General features: G+C 34.2%; 3 protein-coding genes across 3 annotated transcripts; 2 read left to right on the top strand and 1 right to left on the bottom strand.

Annotated features, from left to right (window-relative positions):
* Nucleotides 1–89: 89 nt before the first annotated feature.
* LOC123203724 (ribosome maturation protein SBDS) lies at nucleotides 90–3,238 on the top strand. The gene is made up of 5 exons (XM_044620184.1): nucleotides 90–270; nucleotides 365–494; nucleotides 567–767; nucleotides 1,509–1,676; nucleotides 2,620–3,238. The coding sequence occupies exons 1-5, from the start codon at nucleotides 140–142 to the stop codon at nucleotides 3,052–3,054; spliced, it is 1,065 nt and encodes a 354-aa protein (XP_044476119.1). The 5' UTR covers nucleotides 90–139; the 3' UTR covers nucleotides 3,055–3,238.
* A 6,304-nt stretch (nucleotides 3,239–9,542) lies between these two features.
* Nucleotides 9,543–10,361, top strand: LOC123203036 (thioredoxin M-type, chloroplastic-like). Its single transcript, XM_044619192.1, has 2 exons — nucleotides 9,543–9,894; nucleotides 9,973–10,361. Exons 1-2 carry the CDS (start codon nucleotides 9,663–9,665, stop codon nucleotides 10,290–10,292), a joined length of 552 nt encoding a protein of 183 aa, XP_044475127.1. The 5' UTR covers nucleotides 9,543–9,662; the 3' UTR covers nucleotides 10,293–10,361.
* A 1,195-nt stretch (nucleotides 10,362–11,556) lies between these two features.
* On the bottom strand, nucleotides 11,557–19,467 carry LOC123203075 (transcriptional corepressor SEUSS-like). The gene is made up of 10 exons (XM_044619245.1): nucleotides 19,015–19,467; nucleotides 17,104–18,504; nucleotides 16,896–17,015; nucleotides 16,537–16,585; nucleotides 16,193–16,407; nucleotides 16,021–16,089; nucleotides 14,772–14,869; nucleotides 14,059–14,152; nucleotides 13,430–13,499; nucleotides 11,557–13,054 (listed from the first exon to the last, which is right to left on the bottom strand). Exons 2-10 carry the CDS (start codon nucleotides 18,154–18,156, stop codon nucleotides 12,081–12,083), a joined length of 2,742 nt encoding a protein of 913 aa, XP_044475180.1. The 5' UTR covers nucleotides 18,157–18,504; nucleotides 19,015–19,467; the 3' UTR covers nucleotides 11,557–12,080.
* Nucleotides 19,468–19,842: the final 375 nt, after the last annotated feature.

Here is a 19,842-nt window from a genome sequence, read left to right as displayed (position 1 = left end):
GGGTATTACGGTCTTTCAAAATATAAAATGGTTATATTTCAATTTAATAAAAAAAAAAAGGGATGAATAAATAAGGATTGGCCGTTTCAAAAATAAAAGTACAAAGTTTATCGTCTCCGAAAGAGAAGGTTAAAGAAAAATGTCGAAGATACTACAGCCGATAGGGCAAAAGAGATTGACGAACGTGGCCGTCGTTCGTCTCAAGAAGCATGGGATTCGCTTCGAAATTGCTTGCTACAAGAACAAAGTCCTCTCTTGGCGTTCCGGCGTGTAATTTCTCTCAATTCTGTCTTCTTTCTTTCTTTAATTGATTGTTTCTTCTTTATCCAACGTAAATGTTTTAAGAGATTTCGTATTAAAATAGGGAGAAAGATTTGGATGAAGTGTTGCAGTCACAGACTGTTTATTCAAATGTTTCTAAAGGAATTCTTGCCAAGTCTAAAGATTTGATTGACGCCTTCGGTACTAATGATCAGAGCAAAATCTGTTTGGAGGTTAGTGAATTGAATAGATATCTTTAGTACGTTGTATTTGACTGTAAGTGAAATAATGCTTTCTGATTGTAGATTTTGGACAAAGGAGAGCTTCAAGTTGCTGGGAAAGAGAGGGACTCTCAGTTTTCGAATCAGTTTCGGGATATTGCAACAATTGTTATGCAGAAGACCATTAATTCTGAAACTAATCGCCCTTACACTATCAGTATGATTGAGCGGCTTATGCATGAAATTCATTTTGCTGTTGATCCTAGTAGCAGTTCAAAGAAGCAGGTAAGCGGTTCGTTTGCCTATATATTTGTCTGAGATTTGATGTATTCTTTTTAAATCTTGTGAAATTTTCATTTTCTTGTTGGAGTTCTTTCGTACTTGTAGAAAGGTTTATTCTTTTATTATTGGCTGTGATTTAGGAAATTATATTGCAGCTGTCAATTTATTGTGAATTAGGGTTTAGCAACCCTATGGGTTGTGCTGAGTAGTCAGAGTCGTTGGTTTAAACCATGTGATCAATTGTTCATGTCTTTTTGAGGCCACCTGCTTGGCAGGTTATATCCCACAAGTTTCCTGACAGGAAATTTTGGGGATTTCCGGGTAGGTTTTGTTAATGTGTCCTCATTTTTATAAATTAATTTGTGCATTTTATAGCTTCTTTTGTCAATTCCAACAGTCTAGTGTGTGGTAGATTGCATGCATACACTTGACTGCTTATACTTTATCATTCTAAAGATATAGCCATATAATTTAGCAAGTAATGTCTGTGACATTCATATATTAAACATAAGCCAGGCTACCGAATTTTTATTAGGAAAGTTTGAGCTTGGGGTAATGATACAAATGAATGAGTTGAGTTAACTAGACAAGCCTAATTTAAATGGATCATGAATGGCTGGTTTATCTGTGCAACTGTGGGTTAACGCATTCTTGGCAAAAGTGGTATTACAATTTCCATGGTAATTGATGTGGAAGATATACTTCATGAATTTAGTTCTCAAGTTAATAGTATGTCTTATGCAGGCATTAGAAGTCATTCGTGAGCTTCAGAAACATTATCCTATAAAACGATCTCCGATGAGAATACGACTCACGCTCCCAGGACAAAATTCTTCTTCTCTTTTGGAGAAGTTAAATGTGTGGAATGCTAGCATTGTCTCGAAAGATGAATCTGGAAGTCAGCTGTCCATTGTAAGTAATTTCCATTTTTATGAAGTACATTGTGTTGCCAATGGTGACAGTTTTTATTTAATCAATTTCACCTCTCATGTGAACTGTTATTCTAATTTGCTTGAAGCAAGGTGCTTGTTTAATTTTTGAAATCAGTTTATCTTATAGTGGTTTGAATAAATTATCTAGACGTGCAAAGAATAGACTATGAACATGACAGTTTGAATCCCATCTTCTAGAATGCATGTTATCCTACTGGAGGTAGGTTAGGACTTGTGATATGATTGGAGACCAAATTTCCAGAACTACTCTGCTCTTGTGCTGCATCTACTTGATATTACAGTGTACTTGACTCTCACAAACTGTTTTGAGTAAAAATGAGATGATGCTAAATATATATGTATAACATGTTTTTTATTGTCATAAATTTGAAATTGGAAAATCAGATAATTTTTCTCATGACAAGTGGTGTAGCTTCTGAGGTTATGTCATGTGTTCAACCTTATTGTTCTCTATCAACGTCAAAGGACATGGTCATAAATACACATTGAAGGAGACCTAGTGATGACACATGAAGATAAAAATCTGCCCTGAGACACGCTAGATGTTTTTACTAGATTTTGTTCAGACAGACTAAGGAATATAGCTGGCTAGATGATTAGTGGGCAATTGTCTAGTTTTGGCTTCTTATGTTTTTTTAAAATCAAATTGGGAAGGTTGATCTGTTGGCTACTTGATGTAGTAAACAATTGTTCACCCTATTGTTGTCTCTATTGTGTATTGTGCTTCTTTTACTTTCCTCCAATTTTCCAAGATATTATGTTTTTGATGCTCCTTTAATAAGCTTTGTGTTGCCAAAAACACTCATGATGGTTATATTGTCTCCTCAACAGTGAGGCCTAGCTTTGAAGCTCAGTGTATTTCCCTTGTGGAGTTAAATCTTTTAAATTTCATTGCTGTGCAGATTTGTGAACTGGAGCCTGGTCTTTATCGAGACTGTGATGCTTTACTGAGGAGTCTGCAGGGAAGATTGGAAATCCTTGCAGTCTCAGTGCATGCAGAAGGGGATACAAGCATGGATCAGTACGATGATCACAAGGACGTTCCATCACTCAAACCCAAGGCACCTGCTGATGGTGTGCAGCAAGTGAGTGAGAAAATGGAGAAACTCTCAACCAGAATGGAGAATGCTGAGGGGGCTGTAAAGCAAAACAAATGTAGCACGTGCAATGCTTATGTGGGCGATGCTAAGCAGTATAGAGATCACTTTAAGAGTGAATGGCACAAGCACAACCTTAAACGCAAGACCCGGCAACTCCCTCCCCTCACTGCAGAGGAGTGCTTGGCTGACATTGGAACGGATGACTCAAAATCAGATTTGAAGGATTATTCATTTTGATATGGAATTACAGTATTTTGGCTTTATACGGGTGAGCACTGTCTGCACAGATTTTTCTGTACACTTCTTTGAGGTGGTTTTATTTGGGACGTGATGTAGTTGCTCGGAGATATAGACTGGCAAATATTATAAATATAAAATTTGATACATAGAAATTATTGGCATTCATTGTGTGTGTGTGTGTGTGTGTGTGTGTGTGTGTGTGTGTAGAAAAGAAGGTGAATGCCTCTTTATATCGAAGTTTGGTTGGAAGTCTTTTGTACCTAACTGCTACGGGGCCCGACATCATGTTTTGCAGCAAGTTTCTTATCCAGATTTATGCAAAGCCCAAGCCAAATGAATTTTGGAGCAGCAAAAAGACGTAGAAGACTTGCAGGGGGCTATTGGCTATAGAATTTGGTTGGATATAGTGATAGCGATTGGGCTTGTGTGGGTGTGGATTTATTGGCTCTTTAGAAGCTTTGTATTATTTTAAATCAATCATTCCTTATTTTAAATCAATATAATATTATTTTCATTTTTAAGTATATAGGAAAATGAAAATAATGAAATATTTTTTAGGAATTAATTATTTTTAAATAAAATTTAAATAAGCTCTTATATAAAAAAGAGTGATTGTGTCCCGAGTGAATTCATTATTTGTTACAATTTTTATTTTTTAGTGTAATTTAAGGGCCATTAAAACCACCAATTAGTAGATGTATTGTTTTATATACATTGCGCTTTGTTTTATATGTATTGTTTACTATTGTCGTTTGTTGTAATATTGTTATTATTTTGTAATTGGACATTTCATCTACGTTATATTCATAAATTGAATTGATATTATATTTTTTATGTTGAACTAGTAGTTATTTTTTTAACATGAGATTAGATGCCGAAACTCTTGGATAATACTTGTTTTTAGGATTTTCTTCAATTAACTTTGTTTATTTATAATGAGTTGTCTTTGTATAAAGTTGATTGGTTATTTGGCATGTCTCCCAATGAATTTGATCGTCCTATAGATCTAATTATTTGGCACGTGATAGATTGAGGAGTTGTTTGTCCCATAAACCCAACTATTTTGAACATGATAGATTGAGGAGTATTAGGAGCAATCAGATTTGAACTTGAAATTCATAATCTCATTTGGTCAAGTTTTTTATTTATTTATTTTGTACAAATTCATCTTTCTTTGAAAGATCTTTTGAAAAAAAAAAATTAGAATTTCATGTGGGATAAATAAAGGTTCATGGGTTTTAATTTTTCATCTGTAACTTTAATAACTTTAGTAAAGGTTTATGGGTTTACACACAGAGTGCTCGTATGAGGTTTATGGGTTGATGGATTATTCATTCTGAATAATCCTTCAAATCTGATTTTGAGTCATCCGTTTCCATGTCAGCAAGCACTCCTCTGCAGTGAAGGGAGGGAGTTGCCGGGTCTTGCGTTTAAGGTTGTGCTTGTGCCATTTACTCTTAAAGTGATCTCTATACTGCTTAGCATCGCCCACATAAGCATTGGATTTGTTTTGCTTTACAGCCCCCTCGGTATTCTCGTTTCCGGTAGACGGTTTCTCAATTTTCTCACTCACTTGTTGCACACCATCAGCAGGTGCCTTGGGTTTGAGTGATGGAACGTCCTCATGATCATTGTACTGATCCACACCTGTATCCCCTTCTGCATGCACCGAGACTGCGAGGATTTCCAATCTTCCCTGCAGACTTCTCAGTGAAGCGTCACAATCTCGATAAAGACCAGGTTCCAGTTCACAAATCTGCTCGGCAATGAAATTTAAAAGATTTGGCTCCACAAGAAAAAAAAATTGTTCTCATTGAGCTACATTTTGGGATTAAAGAACAAAAAAACTTTTGTAATTCATAAGTTTGTTTTATTTTTACTCGTAAAAATGAAATTTGGGTATCATCAATATGTATTCTTCGTTAAATCTAATTGTTACACTTCTATTTGATTTCTCAATAATACTATCTATTTTTGTATTTTTAATTGGTTTGAGAGCTTCTTGTATTGTTCTTTGGTTGAAAGGTGTAACAACTGTATCAAATCCCCCATCTTCAGGTGGAGTAATTTGATCTCGACTAATGGTTTTTTTTAACTATAATATTTGACATAGATCTGTTTGGAATAAAATTGTGTATACCTTTTGGTCATACCTAATTGTTCCAAACTTAAAAGCAGATTGTATTGCTTTGTATTGAACTTTATAAATACATGTTATGGGTATTGATCCAGGTTTAATGTCATAATTAAATGTTTTGATATTTAGGTTAAAACATCTAATATGTTTTGGTCATCAAAACAGGTTATATAATTTGGATAACAGTTGAAATAGATTGTTTTATTGCATAGACTAAATTTAACCGTTCATAAAAGTGAATCCTTAAAATTATTAAATCTACAGTCTCTTAGATACGCTAAAATTGCAATATTTATTTCTTCTATGCTTAATGGTTTGATTCCGATTTATACTAGTTTTATATGAACAGAATTATAACTTTTTTTGTGTTTCATGACCATTTCATTTGTTATTAATTTTGTTATTTGAAACCAATTTTTTATTTTAATTGTTTTCTCATCTATTCTAATTATATATATTGAATGTCTTAGAGAATTAACTCTATTCAAAGTATATTATTTCGATTTTTTTGTATACGTTTGCTAAATTTATTTTAGGTATATTCCATTTATCAAAACTAACTTAGAGATTTTCTGATTTGATTATTTGTTTATTTTTGTATAAATTAATGCATTGGTTTAATTCATTATGGGTTTCATTTTTCATTTATACTTATTTCTTCTTACCAAAAGACTTGTTTATTATTAGTATTAAAATTTGAAGTTGACGTTAACTTATTTAAGTATTTCATATTGATTAATTGATTATTTTGTTCTTTACAGTAGTTGTTTCAAAGGTCTTACAACGTTTCTACTTACTGTCCTACAACAATCGAAATAAAATTCGATACTAAAAATAATTAATTAAATCAATAATAAAACACAAATCTAAGTCATTGCCTCCTCCTTGGCTCTGATACTAACAAGCACAAATCATTTCGGCAGGATATAAACAAGTATATATGAAAACGAAAATAATTCTATATTGATTTAAAATATGGAATGATTAATTAGTTTGAAAACGACTGATGCAATGCGGTTGAGATGTTGAAAATAATATTCAAACTTTGAAATTTTGAATACTTACTATTTGCTAATCCAAAATCTTCATAAAATCTGGGTTTAAAAACTTTTAGAGTTCATATATATATATATATATAAAATATGAGGATATTATAAGAACAAAAACAGCAGATTAATAAATCAGAAGATCACACAAAGAGCAAAAAATAAACAGAAAAAATAAAAAAGGTAAAACGATGAAATACTGGTGAGGACAGCGAGGAACAAAGACTTCAGCATCACCAGTGACACAAAAGAAGAACGATTTGTGCTTCACTGGTAGCAGTAGACAAGTCAAAAACATTGAACCAAAAAAATGAAGACATTTGACAGAGAGAGAGAACAAAGAAATACATACAGGTTGGTTATATATATCCATGTTTCCTTTTTATTCTCGATTGTAAAAATATTTTTCATCCTGATCTTCATTTATAATAGGAAATCTCTTCCTAATTAAGATTGAAATGGGTTGGAGATCTTAAATTTGGGGTGAAACTGTTATCTCTACTGTAGAACAATCTATTAATACTATCACAATGGGTCCAAGGCACGTTCGAAACATAATAGACCAGTTATTTTAAAGATAAAAATCCGCAAAAAAGAAAAAAAAACAAATGATCAAGATACCCAAATTGGGGAGGTTGGTACTCATGAAGAGACCAACAAAACTCCAAAGGAGGATTAGATACCTAAAAAAATTGAAGATATCTCAACAAGTTATGTTATGATAGGACAAAAATGGCAACAATATATTGTGGTGCTTAATATTATAAATGAAAGCGAGGATTTTGAAGCCAAAACCTTCCAAGAATGTCGTAATAGAAATGATTGTCAAAATGAAAATATGCAATTAAGACAGAATTAAACTCACTTGCAAAATGTGAGGTTTTAAGACTCAGTCTAAAAACTTGAAGGTGTGAAATCTTGAGAATACAAATAGGTATTTGTACAAAAAAAGAAATAAAAAAATGAAGTTGTGAGATGTAAAGAACAATTTATAGCACAAGTTTTACCCAGAGACCTAGTAGTGATTATGAATTAATATATTATGATAGATGCAATTAGATTTCGATATCTTATTAATCTGATAGTACAAAAAAATTTCGATACGCGTCTAATGGATATTGTTACAATATATTTGTATAGATCATTTGATTACGATATTTATATGAAAATTTCTAAAATATGTAAGGTGCATCAAGTATCTGACTCAGTTTTCCTATAAACCTATTCAGTTAAATTACAAAAAATTTTGTATGAATTTAAGAAATCTGGAAATATGTGGTATAAGCGTCTTAGTGATTATATATTGAGATAATGTTATTAAAAAAAAACCAAGATGTCCATGTGTTTTTGTAAAAAATATGGATAAAAATTTGTTATCATTGTTGTTTATATTAATGATTTGAACATTATTAAAGGTCTTGAAGACCTCCCAAAAACAACTGATTTATTGAAGAAATAATTTGAAATGAAAGATCTTTTAAAAGCAAAGTTTTGCATTAGCTTGCAAATTAAACATTTAGTAAATTGAATTCATATTTGTCAATTAAATTATACAAAATGGTCATAAAACAATTTTACATGGATAAAGAAAGCTTAGCCTTTTGAGTATCCCAATAATTGTTTGAACACTCAATATGAATAAAGATCATTTTTAGTCTCGTAAGTATAGTAAAATACTACTTGATCTTGAAGTGTCATATCTTAGTACAATTGGGATATTCATATATCTTGCCAATAATACAAAACCTGATATAACATTTACTATTAACTTATTAGCAAGATATAGTTCTTCTCTAACATGCAGATATTAAAATGAAGTTAAATATATATTTAGATATCTTCCGGGTATAAATGATATGAGTTTATTTTATTCAAATAAATCTAGATCAACTAATTGTTTATATAAATGCCAAATATTTATCTAGTCCACATAATTAACAACTATTTCATGGAGGCCTACAAACAAATAATAGTTGCTACTTCATCTAATCATGCTAAAATACTAGCAAGGCAAGTCAACGGAGTGTTTGGATAAGATCACTGACTCAACATATCTAAAAGACTTTATTTATCAAATAATGTTACTCCAATGATATTATATGAAAACAATACAACATGCATAACTCAACTAAAAGGATGTATAAAATGAGACAGAGCAAAACGCATTTCACCAAAATTCTTTTTCGTGTATGATCATCAAAAGGATTGTGATATTGAAGTTTAGCAAATTCATCTAAGTGATAATTTGACAAATTTATTTATAAAGGCATTGTCTTATGCAACATTTGAAAAGTTGATACATAATATTGGAATTTGTCATCATAGAGGCAATCAATGATGTTTCCAACAACCGAAAACTCGTTTTTTCCTTGACCATTATTTGGTTCTTCTAGCAAAGTTTCTAATGATTCAAATTTTTTTACAAAGTGAGTATCCAGGGGATCTCATCAAAACTCTGAAGTTAACATGCTTGGGTTTTTTTGGCAAGCACAACTATATCAACACTAATGCCCCGGATGAGCTCTTAGGATATCCTCATGTTGTACCCTTCTTTTATTTACAAAAAAAAAAAAATATAAGTATCCAAGGGGAAGTGTTATAAACACAATAAATGTTTTTAATCCTCAACATCGTTGTATTCCATAACTTTCAATTTCTTTGCATTTTATATCCTCCAACCATTTACATTCTATAACTTTTTTTGTTATAATAATAATTTGTTCTCTCTGTTATAAATTTATTTTACCCTTAAACTTTTCCTATTTGTTACCCTATAAATAGAGGTTTTTTCTAACAGAGAAAATATAACAGAAATTTTTATACACTTTATTTCTTGTGTTCTTCCTTTGTAGATCTCCTTCTTACGGTCTTTCTATTCCATATCAAATTTATAATAATTTGTATGAGCAACTCTATATGCACAATTTTTATATACAAACAACAATATATTGCTACATAATTAGATTGTTAAAAATTAAAGACAAAATAATATTCAATCACAAAGTGACAAATCATTATTTATACACTTAATTTTATTGAATTTGTATATAATAGTGGAGAAACAATAGAAAAGTCATGGCTTGAAGTAAGCAATATAGGGGCCACAAATTGGATCACAAGCGACGGGGCAGAAGATGCATCATAGATTAGAAGCCAATGTTTTGCAGCAAAGAAAATATTTCTGCCAATCCCACGACTGCATTTGTTACTTTTAAGATTTCTCCAAATGAGAGTTCACTAATAAATTATGAACCACATGAATTTGTGCACTTTCAGCACCTCACAATTCTGTAACCATATCCACTTCCCAGAATCAGAAAATCCACACATGAATCTGAAAGAAAGAAGATTAAAAAAACCAAAACGCCAAGGCCACATCTTCCCGCTACTCTCTACAAGAGGAGAAATAAAGAAAGGCAAGAATGGCTTTGGAGACTTGTTTTCAACTTAACACAATGTATACCACTAGAGCCGGTGTTATCCAATGCTGCCAGCCATTTTCATCCTTACAAAAGCTTCATTTTCCACCCAATAAAGGATTCAATAAACCCAATTTATTATTTACTTCACCATCCTCATCTCTCACTTTTTCCCTCAGACCCACAGGCAGACACCCCTTAATTGTTTGCAAAGCTCGCGAAGCTGTGGATGAAGGTAAAATATTATTTTCCCCTATCATTCTTTGAAAAAAATGAACCAACATCACATATATATGCTTTTCTATGTGTGCAGTTCAAGTGGTGACAGATTCAAGCTGGGAAAACAGTGTGATAGCAAGTGAAAATCCAGTGCTGGTGGAGTTTTGGGCGCCCTGGTGTGGACCATGCAGAATGATAGCGCCAGTGATTGATGAATTAGCCAAAGAATATGCAGGGAAGATCTCTTGTTTCAAGCTCAACACCGATGACTGCCCAAACATTGCCACTCAATATGGCATCAGAAGCATTCCTACAGTGCTCTTCTTCAAAAATGGAGAGAAGAAGGAGAGTGTTATTGGAGCTGTGCCCAAGTCTACTTTGTCTGCAACTGTAGAAAAATATCTACAGAATTGAAAAATATATATCAAAATCTTTTTTAAGTTTGTATCAATGACATTAATGCTAGTTATCAATCATTCCCAAGTGCAGGAGTTTCTCTCTTTTTGACTTCATTTTCTTGATATAATTTTTGTGTATTTAGTGGGATTATGTTTATATTTTCACTAGAATTTGTTTTCGTAGAAGAAATTATGAAGCAGCAGCAAGCCAACACCCAATATCTATGTAGTTCAAGTGACATGGGTCCGATTTTAAAATTTCTACGGTAGAACTACACATAATTCGATTACGCATTCAAATAATATATTATAATGTTATGAAATATTATTATAATAATAGATTATCTTAATACTCAATTGAATATTTTTTCAAACAATTCTCACCCTTAAGCTAAACAAGATTGGTAATATCATCATCTCTAGTCGTGAATTAGACTGGCAATGCCATCATCTCTATCGATAAGTTTGGTGATGACATCGTTATCTCCAACCACAAGTTTGGCAACAGCATCTCCAACCGCAGGATTGGCAATGTTGTTGTCTCCAATCATGAGTTTAACAATGTTATTGTATCTAATCTCAAGTTTGGCCACGGCAAGATTCCCAGTTCAATGGTCTCACTGTTAAAGACAACATTATAAAGGATGAGCCTCTCGACCTAGACCCACTCTATCAAGTCACCAATCATCTGATGACTCAATCTAAGTCCATCTCATCTCCACCCATCACCACCATCACAATCACCAAACCATCATTAGAATCAACCAATGCATCCAACCCCAAATTCTAAATTTTCACATCACTGTTTTCATGAAGACAGAGATTCTCCCATTTGAGATCGTGATGATATACCGCTCAAACAAACTCAACAACACCAATCAATTGTACTAACCTTCAAAATCTTCTCCTTGTCCATAATCATTGATGCAGTTTTGGATTGGTGACAATAAGAGTATTGTTAGTTTTGATAGTGGCAGTGACAAGCATTCTCTTTGAAAAATCCACAATTATTTGGACTTCTAATGTTGTTATAAGATTATAATTAATTACAATAATATTTAAACTTAAAATTATAAATAGGAGATAGTCATGTCAATCTTCTCAATTTGACCTAAGGTTTGATGTTTGGACATAGTGCCAAAGGCCAAAAGAGAGTCACAAAAATAAACTCTCATGAAGGCTACAGTTCTATTAAAGCATACACATCATGAATTAACAGTTTAAAGACATTTATGAAGCAACCGAATGAATATTGATAATGGGATTGAAAAGAGTAGTGATACAGCGAAAAGGGGAAGAAATCTATAAAATATTATAGCACTAAAGCAGAGATGAGAAAAGTAGTTGTATCCTGATAGTGATCCCAGACAAAGCCAGAAAATACACTCCCTAGATTACAAAAGACTACATAGAAATAATTGAAGAAGAAAAGCGCAAGCTCCACCACTACCAAAAACATAGATGACCTTCTTTCTTGAATTCCCGTCCCAAAGATTGTTAGTGGAATTATGTGACTATATTGAATCATAAATCAGGAAAAACAATTAGAAGAAATGAAGCAACTCAGGATGACTTAACATTTCATTGATAAAACACTATGCTATATGTTATACTATTGGAATTAGTACAGAGTGGGAGGGAATGGATGCCCTTAACTATTATATCATGTACCCGTGACGATATCTGGAGGGCCACCACCCAAGCAAATTTGCCGATTCTGATTCTCTTTCACATGCCTGCTGTTGCTGCTGCATAAGCAGCCATAATCAAAAACCCCAGAACATCATTTGACTGTTATATCCTTTTATGGGGATGGTTTCCAATCAAATTGAAGATTATTAAAACCATTGACAGCCCCAAAACCCAGTAGCTGGCTCCCCAAATCCTGCTGTTGATGATTCATGCTTTGATCTCGAGGAGGTATTGTTGTCATGCCTACCCTTCCGTTCATCATGGAGTTACTACCCATTGCATGTCTGATTCCATTAACCATTGCAGACTGGCCAAGTCCGCCACTCGTGTTGCCAAATCCTGCACTCCCAATACCTGAATTATTGTTGACTGTCCCATTTCCCACCAGGCCATTACCACCGTTAAGAACTGTATTGTTACCTGTTGGCAAAATTCCATTAACATTTTTTACGTCATTTCCCATAGAACCAACACCAACCATGCCACCCCCACCATTAAGTTGACTGCACATTATCATTTCTTGTATAATTTTCTGGACATGACTTTGAGAGTCACTTGGGTCAGCTTCAGTAGATAGAGCTGGTTGTTGCACTGAGATATTGGCTGGTGAATTTGTAGAACTCATGTGATTGGCAGACGTTAAGGTACTGTGAGATGTTTGTGGGGGATTGTTAGAAGAGCAGGGTGTTGGTGATTGAAACGGTGAATGGTTTTGTGCCTGAGGAATAGCATTAGAAGATCCCGGAGACGGAATCTGTAATGAACTTCCACCATAAGGACTGCTTGCATTATTCATAGTATTTTGCTGTCTAGAGTTCATTGAATTCTGGTGAAGAAGTCCAACAATAGTGCTGGCCGAGGTGGATGCAGATGCAGATGCAGGGTTGAGTGAGTTATTTACACCAGCCACACTATTGCTAGCAGCAAGTTGCATTGCGTTGGCCTGGACACAGCTCTGATCTTCATTTGAGTTAGGAGCCACTGATAGCTGTTGCTGCTGTTGCTGTAATTGATCCTCAGGCTGTTGTGTTTGACTGTTAAACCCAGAAGAAGCACTTGTTCGTCGGGGGAACTTAGCCAAGCTTTCTGCAAAGAATCAAACCACATGATGCTTAATAAATCCTGAAATTGCCTTGAGACATGTAGTGTAAAACTAAAACTTATCCAGTTTAGAAGTCACAGAATTATTTATTTCTTTATATTACAGAAAAAAACCATGATGGATGGTGTGGAAAGTTGTTTCACAAAACAACTAGGAGAAAGCAATCCTTTCTGTAGCATCTTACTAGCACTTAAAGAAGTGAAGCTAAATCCAACAAATCATAATTAGTATATGAATCAAGGCTAGGAGAATGAAGAGGCTTTAGAGATTATCTAACTACCTTCTCACTACTTCTCGTCAAGCGAAAAAAAGTAAACAGATTAAAAATAGGATAATGATAATGTTTTCTCAATTCTTACCCATAGGTCCAGTCCCCGTCTGTCGACTGTAGTCAATCAAATCTTTCATACTATTAACCACTTCAGATATCTGTAACACGCCCATGAAATGACAAAACAATCAATGAGGCAGCAAACAGACTTTGATAATATAGTTCTTGACATAAAGTAAATTTACAACAATTCTAGTGGCCAATCATTTATATCACATCCATGACTAACCAAAAATAAAAATTAAGAAAAAACCATGATGCAGTGAAACTGAGCTAAATAAATAATCAACTGATACAATCAGACATGAAAAGTTGATACTGGTAAGAACATTTTCTTTTTCATCAATATAAAAAAGGTTTATTAAATTGACTATATCATAAATATTTACAAATAATAAGCAGTAAGTCTCAAGCAAACATTGAGTAATTTTCTCCCTAAGCGGCAGAAAAGCAAATATTCAACCCAGATTCACTGAACTTAAGTAATGAGTAAAAACTAAAGATACTTATGTTTCACAAAAATAGCACTGAAGTTAAACATCTCCTGTTACTCAGCAACTGGGTATTGTTAAATGAGGAAAATACCCAAATTAATAGATAAGGACCAATATAGGTATCATAATGCCAATATTGACTATAAAAGATAAAGGACATCACCTGAAGACATCGAACATATCTCTTTGTATACCCTAAATCATTAACCAGTGGAACTTCTAATGCTTTTGCCAATTGTCGAGCCGATGCAACAAACCTAAGCAGAAAAACTCATCATAATCATAGTAAAGCATTACAGATCAGACATTATTACAAAAAAAATAAATAAATTCAAACAGCCATTACTTATGAGCAACAGGCCTTTAATATATCATAATGTCCTTAACAAGAAACTTCTCTTCCAACATACAATAGACAGTAACCACGGGGGTGCGCCTTTCCTGCACTGAATCCCACCTATATTCCTAGCATGCGACATCATCTATGTGCATTAAAAACATGACCCATTCCCAAATATTTAATCGCTCTTAAATCTGACAAGTTATCAAGCACAGTGTTTGCAAATAAAAATATATGCCATTAATGAAGAGAAATGACAATTATTCCCCAATGATTCTGGCACATGCTCAGAGAAGTCCAGACAAAACAAGGTTAACTTGATCAATTATATGGAGTTAGCAAACATGTAATTTGATTGTTCAATTTCAATTGTGTAGTCATACTATACTAGTCTAGTCAAAGTGTCCAAAAAATTACATAACAACGACAGTTTCATGTGTGATCAAACTTCCAACTTTCAACTTAAAAACAGCAGTAACAGCACAGAGGTTTGGATAAATTATAGAAACAAGTATATAAAGCACCAATAGACTTACATATTACAATTACTCTGTAATTCTGGCACAGATAAACTTGATGATGCATTTTGAGTAGCAGCCTGGTATTTTTGAGCTGCATACCCGAGCTGACTAACCTGCACACATTCAATAACTGATCAGATATGAACCACACCCTCTTGCATCATAGCATCCGGTAAAAACCTTTAAACTTCAAATAGTGAACAGAAATTGAGCATGCTTTAAACGCAAATGCAATCAAGTTGTTAAAATAATATAGGTCCAGACTCAGGAAAGATGTATATCAATGCTATCCACAGAATCCAATACAAAATCAACAAATATAACAATTATTAACAATTACTGCCAGTATTAGGTATGATCCAATACAAATACGAAAACCTGAAAAAGTGAAACAACAAAGCATCACAATATAAAAGGAAAAGTAGTTTAAATTATCCAAAAAAGAAATCATTAATGGAGCATCTTGCTTTGCAGCTCATTAAAAGCTTTCTTTACAATCCCTAAATGAAAAGATTGAAACCTTAATTATTGGACCAGTAGTACATCCACGCCCTTTTTCTCTGAAATAACCCAATCCATTTACACAATCCACACAAGCAGGTGTTACAGAAATGAAGTTATAGCAAGGGTTGGTGTTTTAATCATATGATCAAATAAAAGATTAATGACATTAAGCATTATATTTTTTAAATCCTAGAACTTACTAGACATATAATTCCTAATCAACTGATTCCAAAAGCAATGAAATAGAGATTTAATTCATTTCACTAACCATCCAATGTACACTACGAGCATTTCACATCCATTCCATTAAAACCAGAGTAGAACATGGGTGATTAATAATTCTCCAGTCTATATATACATACATGAGATGTTCCACATATCATTGTATCAATACCACTGTCATTGTTCCCAAGTAAAGGTGATCAAGTAGCCATGAAGAAAGTGCCTAACTTATAGAAACCACTGAAGTGGGTTTGGTACAATGCACGCATAGACTTCAATGTAATAATATTAAACTGTTTCAGCACACTAGGCCCGAATAATATATTTGTAGGGGAGCATGCCTCCCAAGCTTCATATGGAAACAATCGTTTGATCGATATAAATTTTGAAAGAAATAATCAGCACTTTAACCCAGCTTATTAGCCAACTATAATATGTCTCCAATAAAATAATATTTCACTCAACAATCAAGCAACACTAAAAATTTTCTTGTTGATACAAGTGAAATTTTGAAAAATGGACTAGCTTGAGCAATAACCTGTGGAATCAGTAATCTTCGCGGGATAAGCTCTTCATGACGCCGAGCACAAAACTCCCAAGAACATATCTAGCAGAAAGCATGATATGATAAGAAATGGAAGAAAGTAATTTTAGTAACAAAGGCCCACAAGGAATCATAAAAAACAAAAAGTCATTAGTTCACCCTGTACCTTCAGATCCGGAGAAAAAACTATCCGAAGTTGACCATCACGAACAACACGAAGATGCTCAAAAACACTTTCTTGTATTGCTTTTGCATAGTCCAGGACAATTTGACCAGATGAATTCTGAGATTCGCGGGGCATATCAACATAAAGAAGCTCCTCCAAAGTACCACTCTCGTACTTGATTTTAAAGAGCCTTGGAAGAACCTCGACAGTTGCTTCTGTTAAACACAAAACACATATAAGGAAAACAGTAGAAACTAGTGGCAAGTTAAGCTCTCAAGCCCCAGGACTCCAAAAAAAATGCAGAGAAAAAGAAAAATATTGAAAATTTGGTGACGAAGACATACCAAAACCACGGCCCGGCTTGCGATTACATATCTCACAATGCCATACATCCTGCAAAATTAGCGAGTGTGATTATCATTTTAAAGGATACTCCTGCGGTTGACATTTTTAAGCAAGTAAAAAACAGGTAGTAAGATAAATTTGATCCATGTGACAGGAAAAGTTAAAACGATAGAAGTGCTTAAACAGAACAAAATAGTTCAAATAAAACATTAAGAAGATAGTAAAAGGAATAACCATGTAAGTTAAATTATATTCATTCAATCATTTATACTAAAGAATCCAGCTAAGATGAGGTCAACAGTATCTAGTTATCCTACACAGCAAGAGTCCAATCCCCTAGATTTCTCAAGCAGCAGACCTGAGGAAATACTCCAGTTGTTTGCCGGCCATTTCCATACATAGACACACACCACTTTTTCTTGGCATTAGGAGCAAAGTACTCAGCAACAAATTTTCTCCAAAAATCAATGTTGTTGTCCTGCACATAAATGATTGAACAAATTAGCAACCATTATAGCCATGCACGATAAGATAAAAATATACTCATCATGTATATAAGATCTTACTTCAGGTCTATGTTGTTGATGATACATGTAATGTGTCAGACGCCGGGCACACATCCCAGGTTCATATACAGGTTTCACAGATCTCATAGGCAAATTCTGCTGTTGAAATGGCTGTGGCATTTGGGGCCGTTGTTGAGGCATTGCCTTTAAGAGTTGTTGCTGCTGTTGTAGTTGCAAGAATCTTTGTTGCTGTAAAAGGCTAAGTTGGGCAACAGCCTGATGAGAGGAGTGCCTCGACATATTAAGGAATTGCTGTTGCTGCTGTTGTTGTTGCTGCTGCTGCTGTTGCTGTTGATGATGCAAAAACAGCGACTCTGAATGTTGTGGCTCCATTTTAACTGGTGCCATATTTCTCATTGTGGGAATTTGTTGTGGTTCCAATTTCACTGGACCAAGGTTCCTCAAGGGTTGCAATTGTTGCTGCTGCTGCTGTTGCGGCCCAAGTTGATCATTACCCACCTGTGGCTCCAACTTAACTGATCCAACACCAGCTAATCCTCGAATCGATTGATATTGTTGTTGCTGCTGCACCTGTTGGGTGTTGTGAGCAGCAGAAAATTGTTGCAATGGTTGCTGGCCAAGTTGAAAATTTTGAGGTTCGAGCTGCTGCGACTGCTGCTGATCAGGCAACTGATTACCAGAAGGGTTTGAGAACTGCTGTCCCTGAACTTGACCAGAAGAACCAGAACTCACCAAGTTCGATGGTACAAACGACAATGAAGGTGCATTAAACCCCATTCCGTTACCAACACCTGAAAGTGGATCTGACTCAGCCCCAGTATCCATACCTCCACGCTGATTATTCCCAGGGCCAGAAAGCCCTGGATTTGGACAACCATTTCCAAAAGACTGATTTAGTAGTGAAGTTACATTGGGTACATTTCCAAGCATATTCATGTTATTGTACTGTGCTCTTGGTGACATAAGTGATGGGAATGCTGCTTGAGAAGGCAAAGGGCCACCCTGACCTCCCAACATTCCTGAGTTTGAGCGCAAGAGAGAAGGAGTAACAGACTGGGCACCACCAATTGGAGCCTGGCCTGGTAGTACCATTTTTCGAGAATAACAATAATCTACAAACACTCGTGAAAACTACAACTTTATCTAAAGTGACATGAATTCAAAAAAGAAATTACACAAACAAATGAGAAATACTGGTCAAAGAGCTCAACTCAATTAGCATTTCATCCAAGCATCCAAGATTATAGGCTTCTAAGTCCTCATTGTGCACACAAAGAAAAGGGTATGTTTTGTGCCTGAGCATATGGTGTTGAGTTTTACCATAGACAAGCCACAAACTAAAAAGAACCAAAACCAAGGAACAAGCTTTGATTCTGAACATTCTAAAGTTGTACAATCTCCCCCAGGCAAGCAGTAAATGAAAGGCTCTGGCATGACTCTCTGCGTAATACAAGAACTCTTAGATCCACCATAACCAAAAAATTCCAAGTGAACAGACGATTAAAAGAAAAATCTTAACTTTCAGTACAAAATACAGCTTCTGAATCCCAACATGACCACACTATCAACATCTCGGTTCATATAAACAAATCGACTTCAATCAAATGTATAACAAAACCCAAATCACAAAAACTCAGGAACCCACAAAAGATTTATCAAAATTAAACCAAACCCACAAAATAAACTCTCTAACTCACCACCAAAAGCTCAAATTTCCAACCCCAAGAACCCCTTAACACAACTCCAAAACACAAACTTTAACCACACAAAACATAATTACTGCAAAAACAACCACCAAACAGCTAAAACAAAACTATAACAGCTCGATCGAGTCCTAAAGGGAATAAATCAACGATCCGGAAGCACAAACGACTGACAAAAAATAATGGTATTGCATTAAATGAGAAAAATACCAAAAGGTTTAAAGCTAAAGACTTTAAATAAACTTACCAAAAGTTGAGAATGAACAATAACAAATATTTAATAGTCTTCAAGAATCTCCAAAACAACATGACAACAACAACTAAAATCACGACAATCAGTTCCCTTTTACTCCTAACTCCTCCTTATTATTCTTCTTCTTCTTCTTCAGAACACAATCACCTAAACAAAACTGGTTAACTCTACTCAAAAAACTCTCTTTTGTTTTGTTTTTTCAAGTGTGCCCGGTTCTTAGCTGGTGTATAATCTAGAGAGAGAAAGCGCTAGAGTGAGAAAGAAAAAAGAGAGAGGGGGATGAAGGGAATGTGTTATGTGTCTGTCCTTGCGGACGTCAAAATTGTATTCGATCTGATTGAATTTTCTTCATTCTTTCTTTTGTTCACCTTTTTTCTCTTCTTCTTTCTCTCTCTCCCCTCAAACGAAGTCAAATGCTATTCTTTCTCTTTGTTCCCTTGTGTTGTTTGTGCTGCCTGTATTTCCATGTCATCTTATGTATGTCTGTCATATCATGTATGTATAAATATCTTATTGTCATCATCCATCATGCATTAATAATATGATTTTGGCGTGGGGTAGAAAAGCTTTGCGTGTATTTTATTCATACAAATTTATGGTGTGATATCAAGCCATAAAAGAAAGGGCAATGTTATGTACATACATTTTTTATATTTGAGTTAATTATATTTTCCCTCTCATGGTTTGGCTAAAAAAAATATTATTAGGCATAAATCATACTTTTTCACTTAAAATCAACCTTTATTTAAAAAAAAAAAGCATTATAAGGATAATATAGTAATTTTATCATTCAAAATTTTGAAAAAAATTAAAAATAATGAC

This window comes from Mangifera indica, chromosome 19, assembly GCF_011075055.1.
Source record: "Mangifera indica cultivar Alphonso chromosome 19, CATAS_Mindica_2.1, whole genome shotgun sequence".
Lineage (NCBI taxonomy): Eukaryota > Viridiplantae > Streptophyta > Magnoliopsida > Sapindales > Anacardiaceae > Mangifera > Mangifera indica.
Note: the sequence above shows the minus strand (reverse complement) of the source record. Positions and strands in the feature narration are given on the sequence as shown.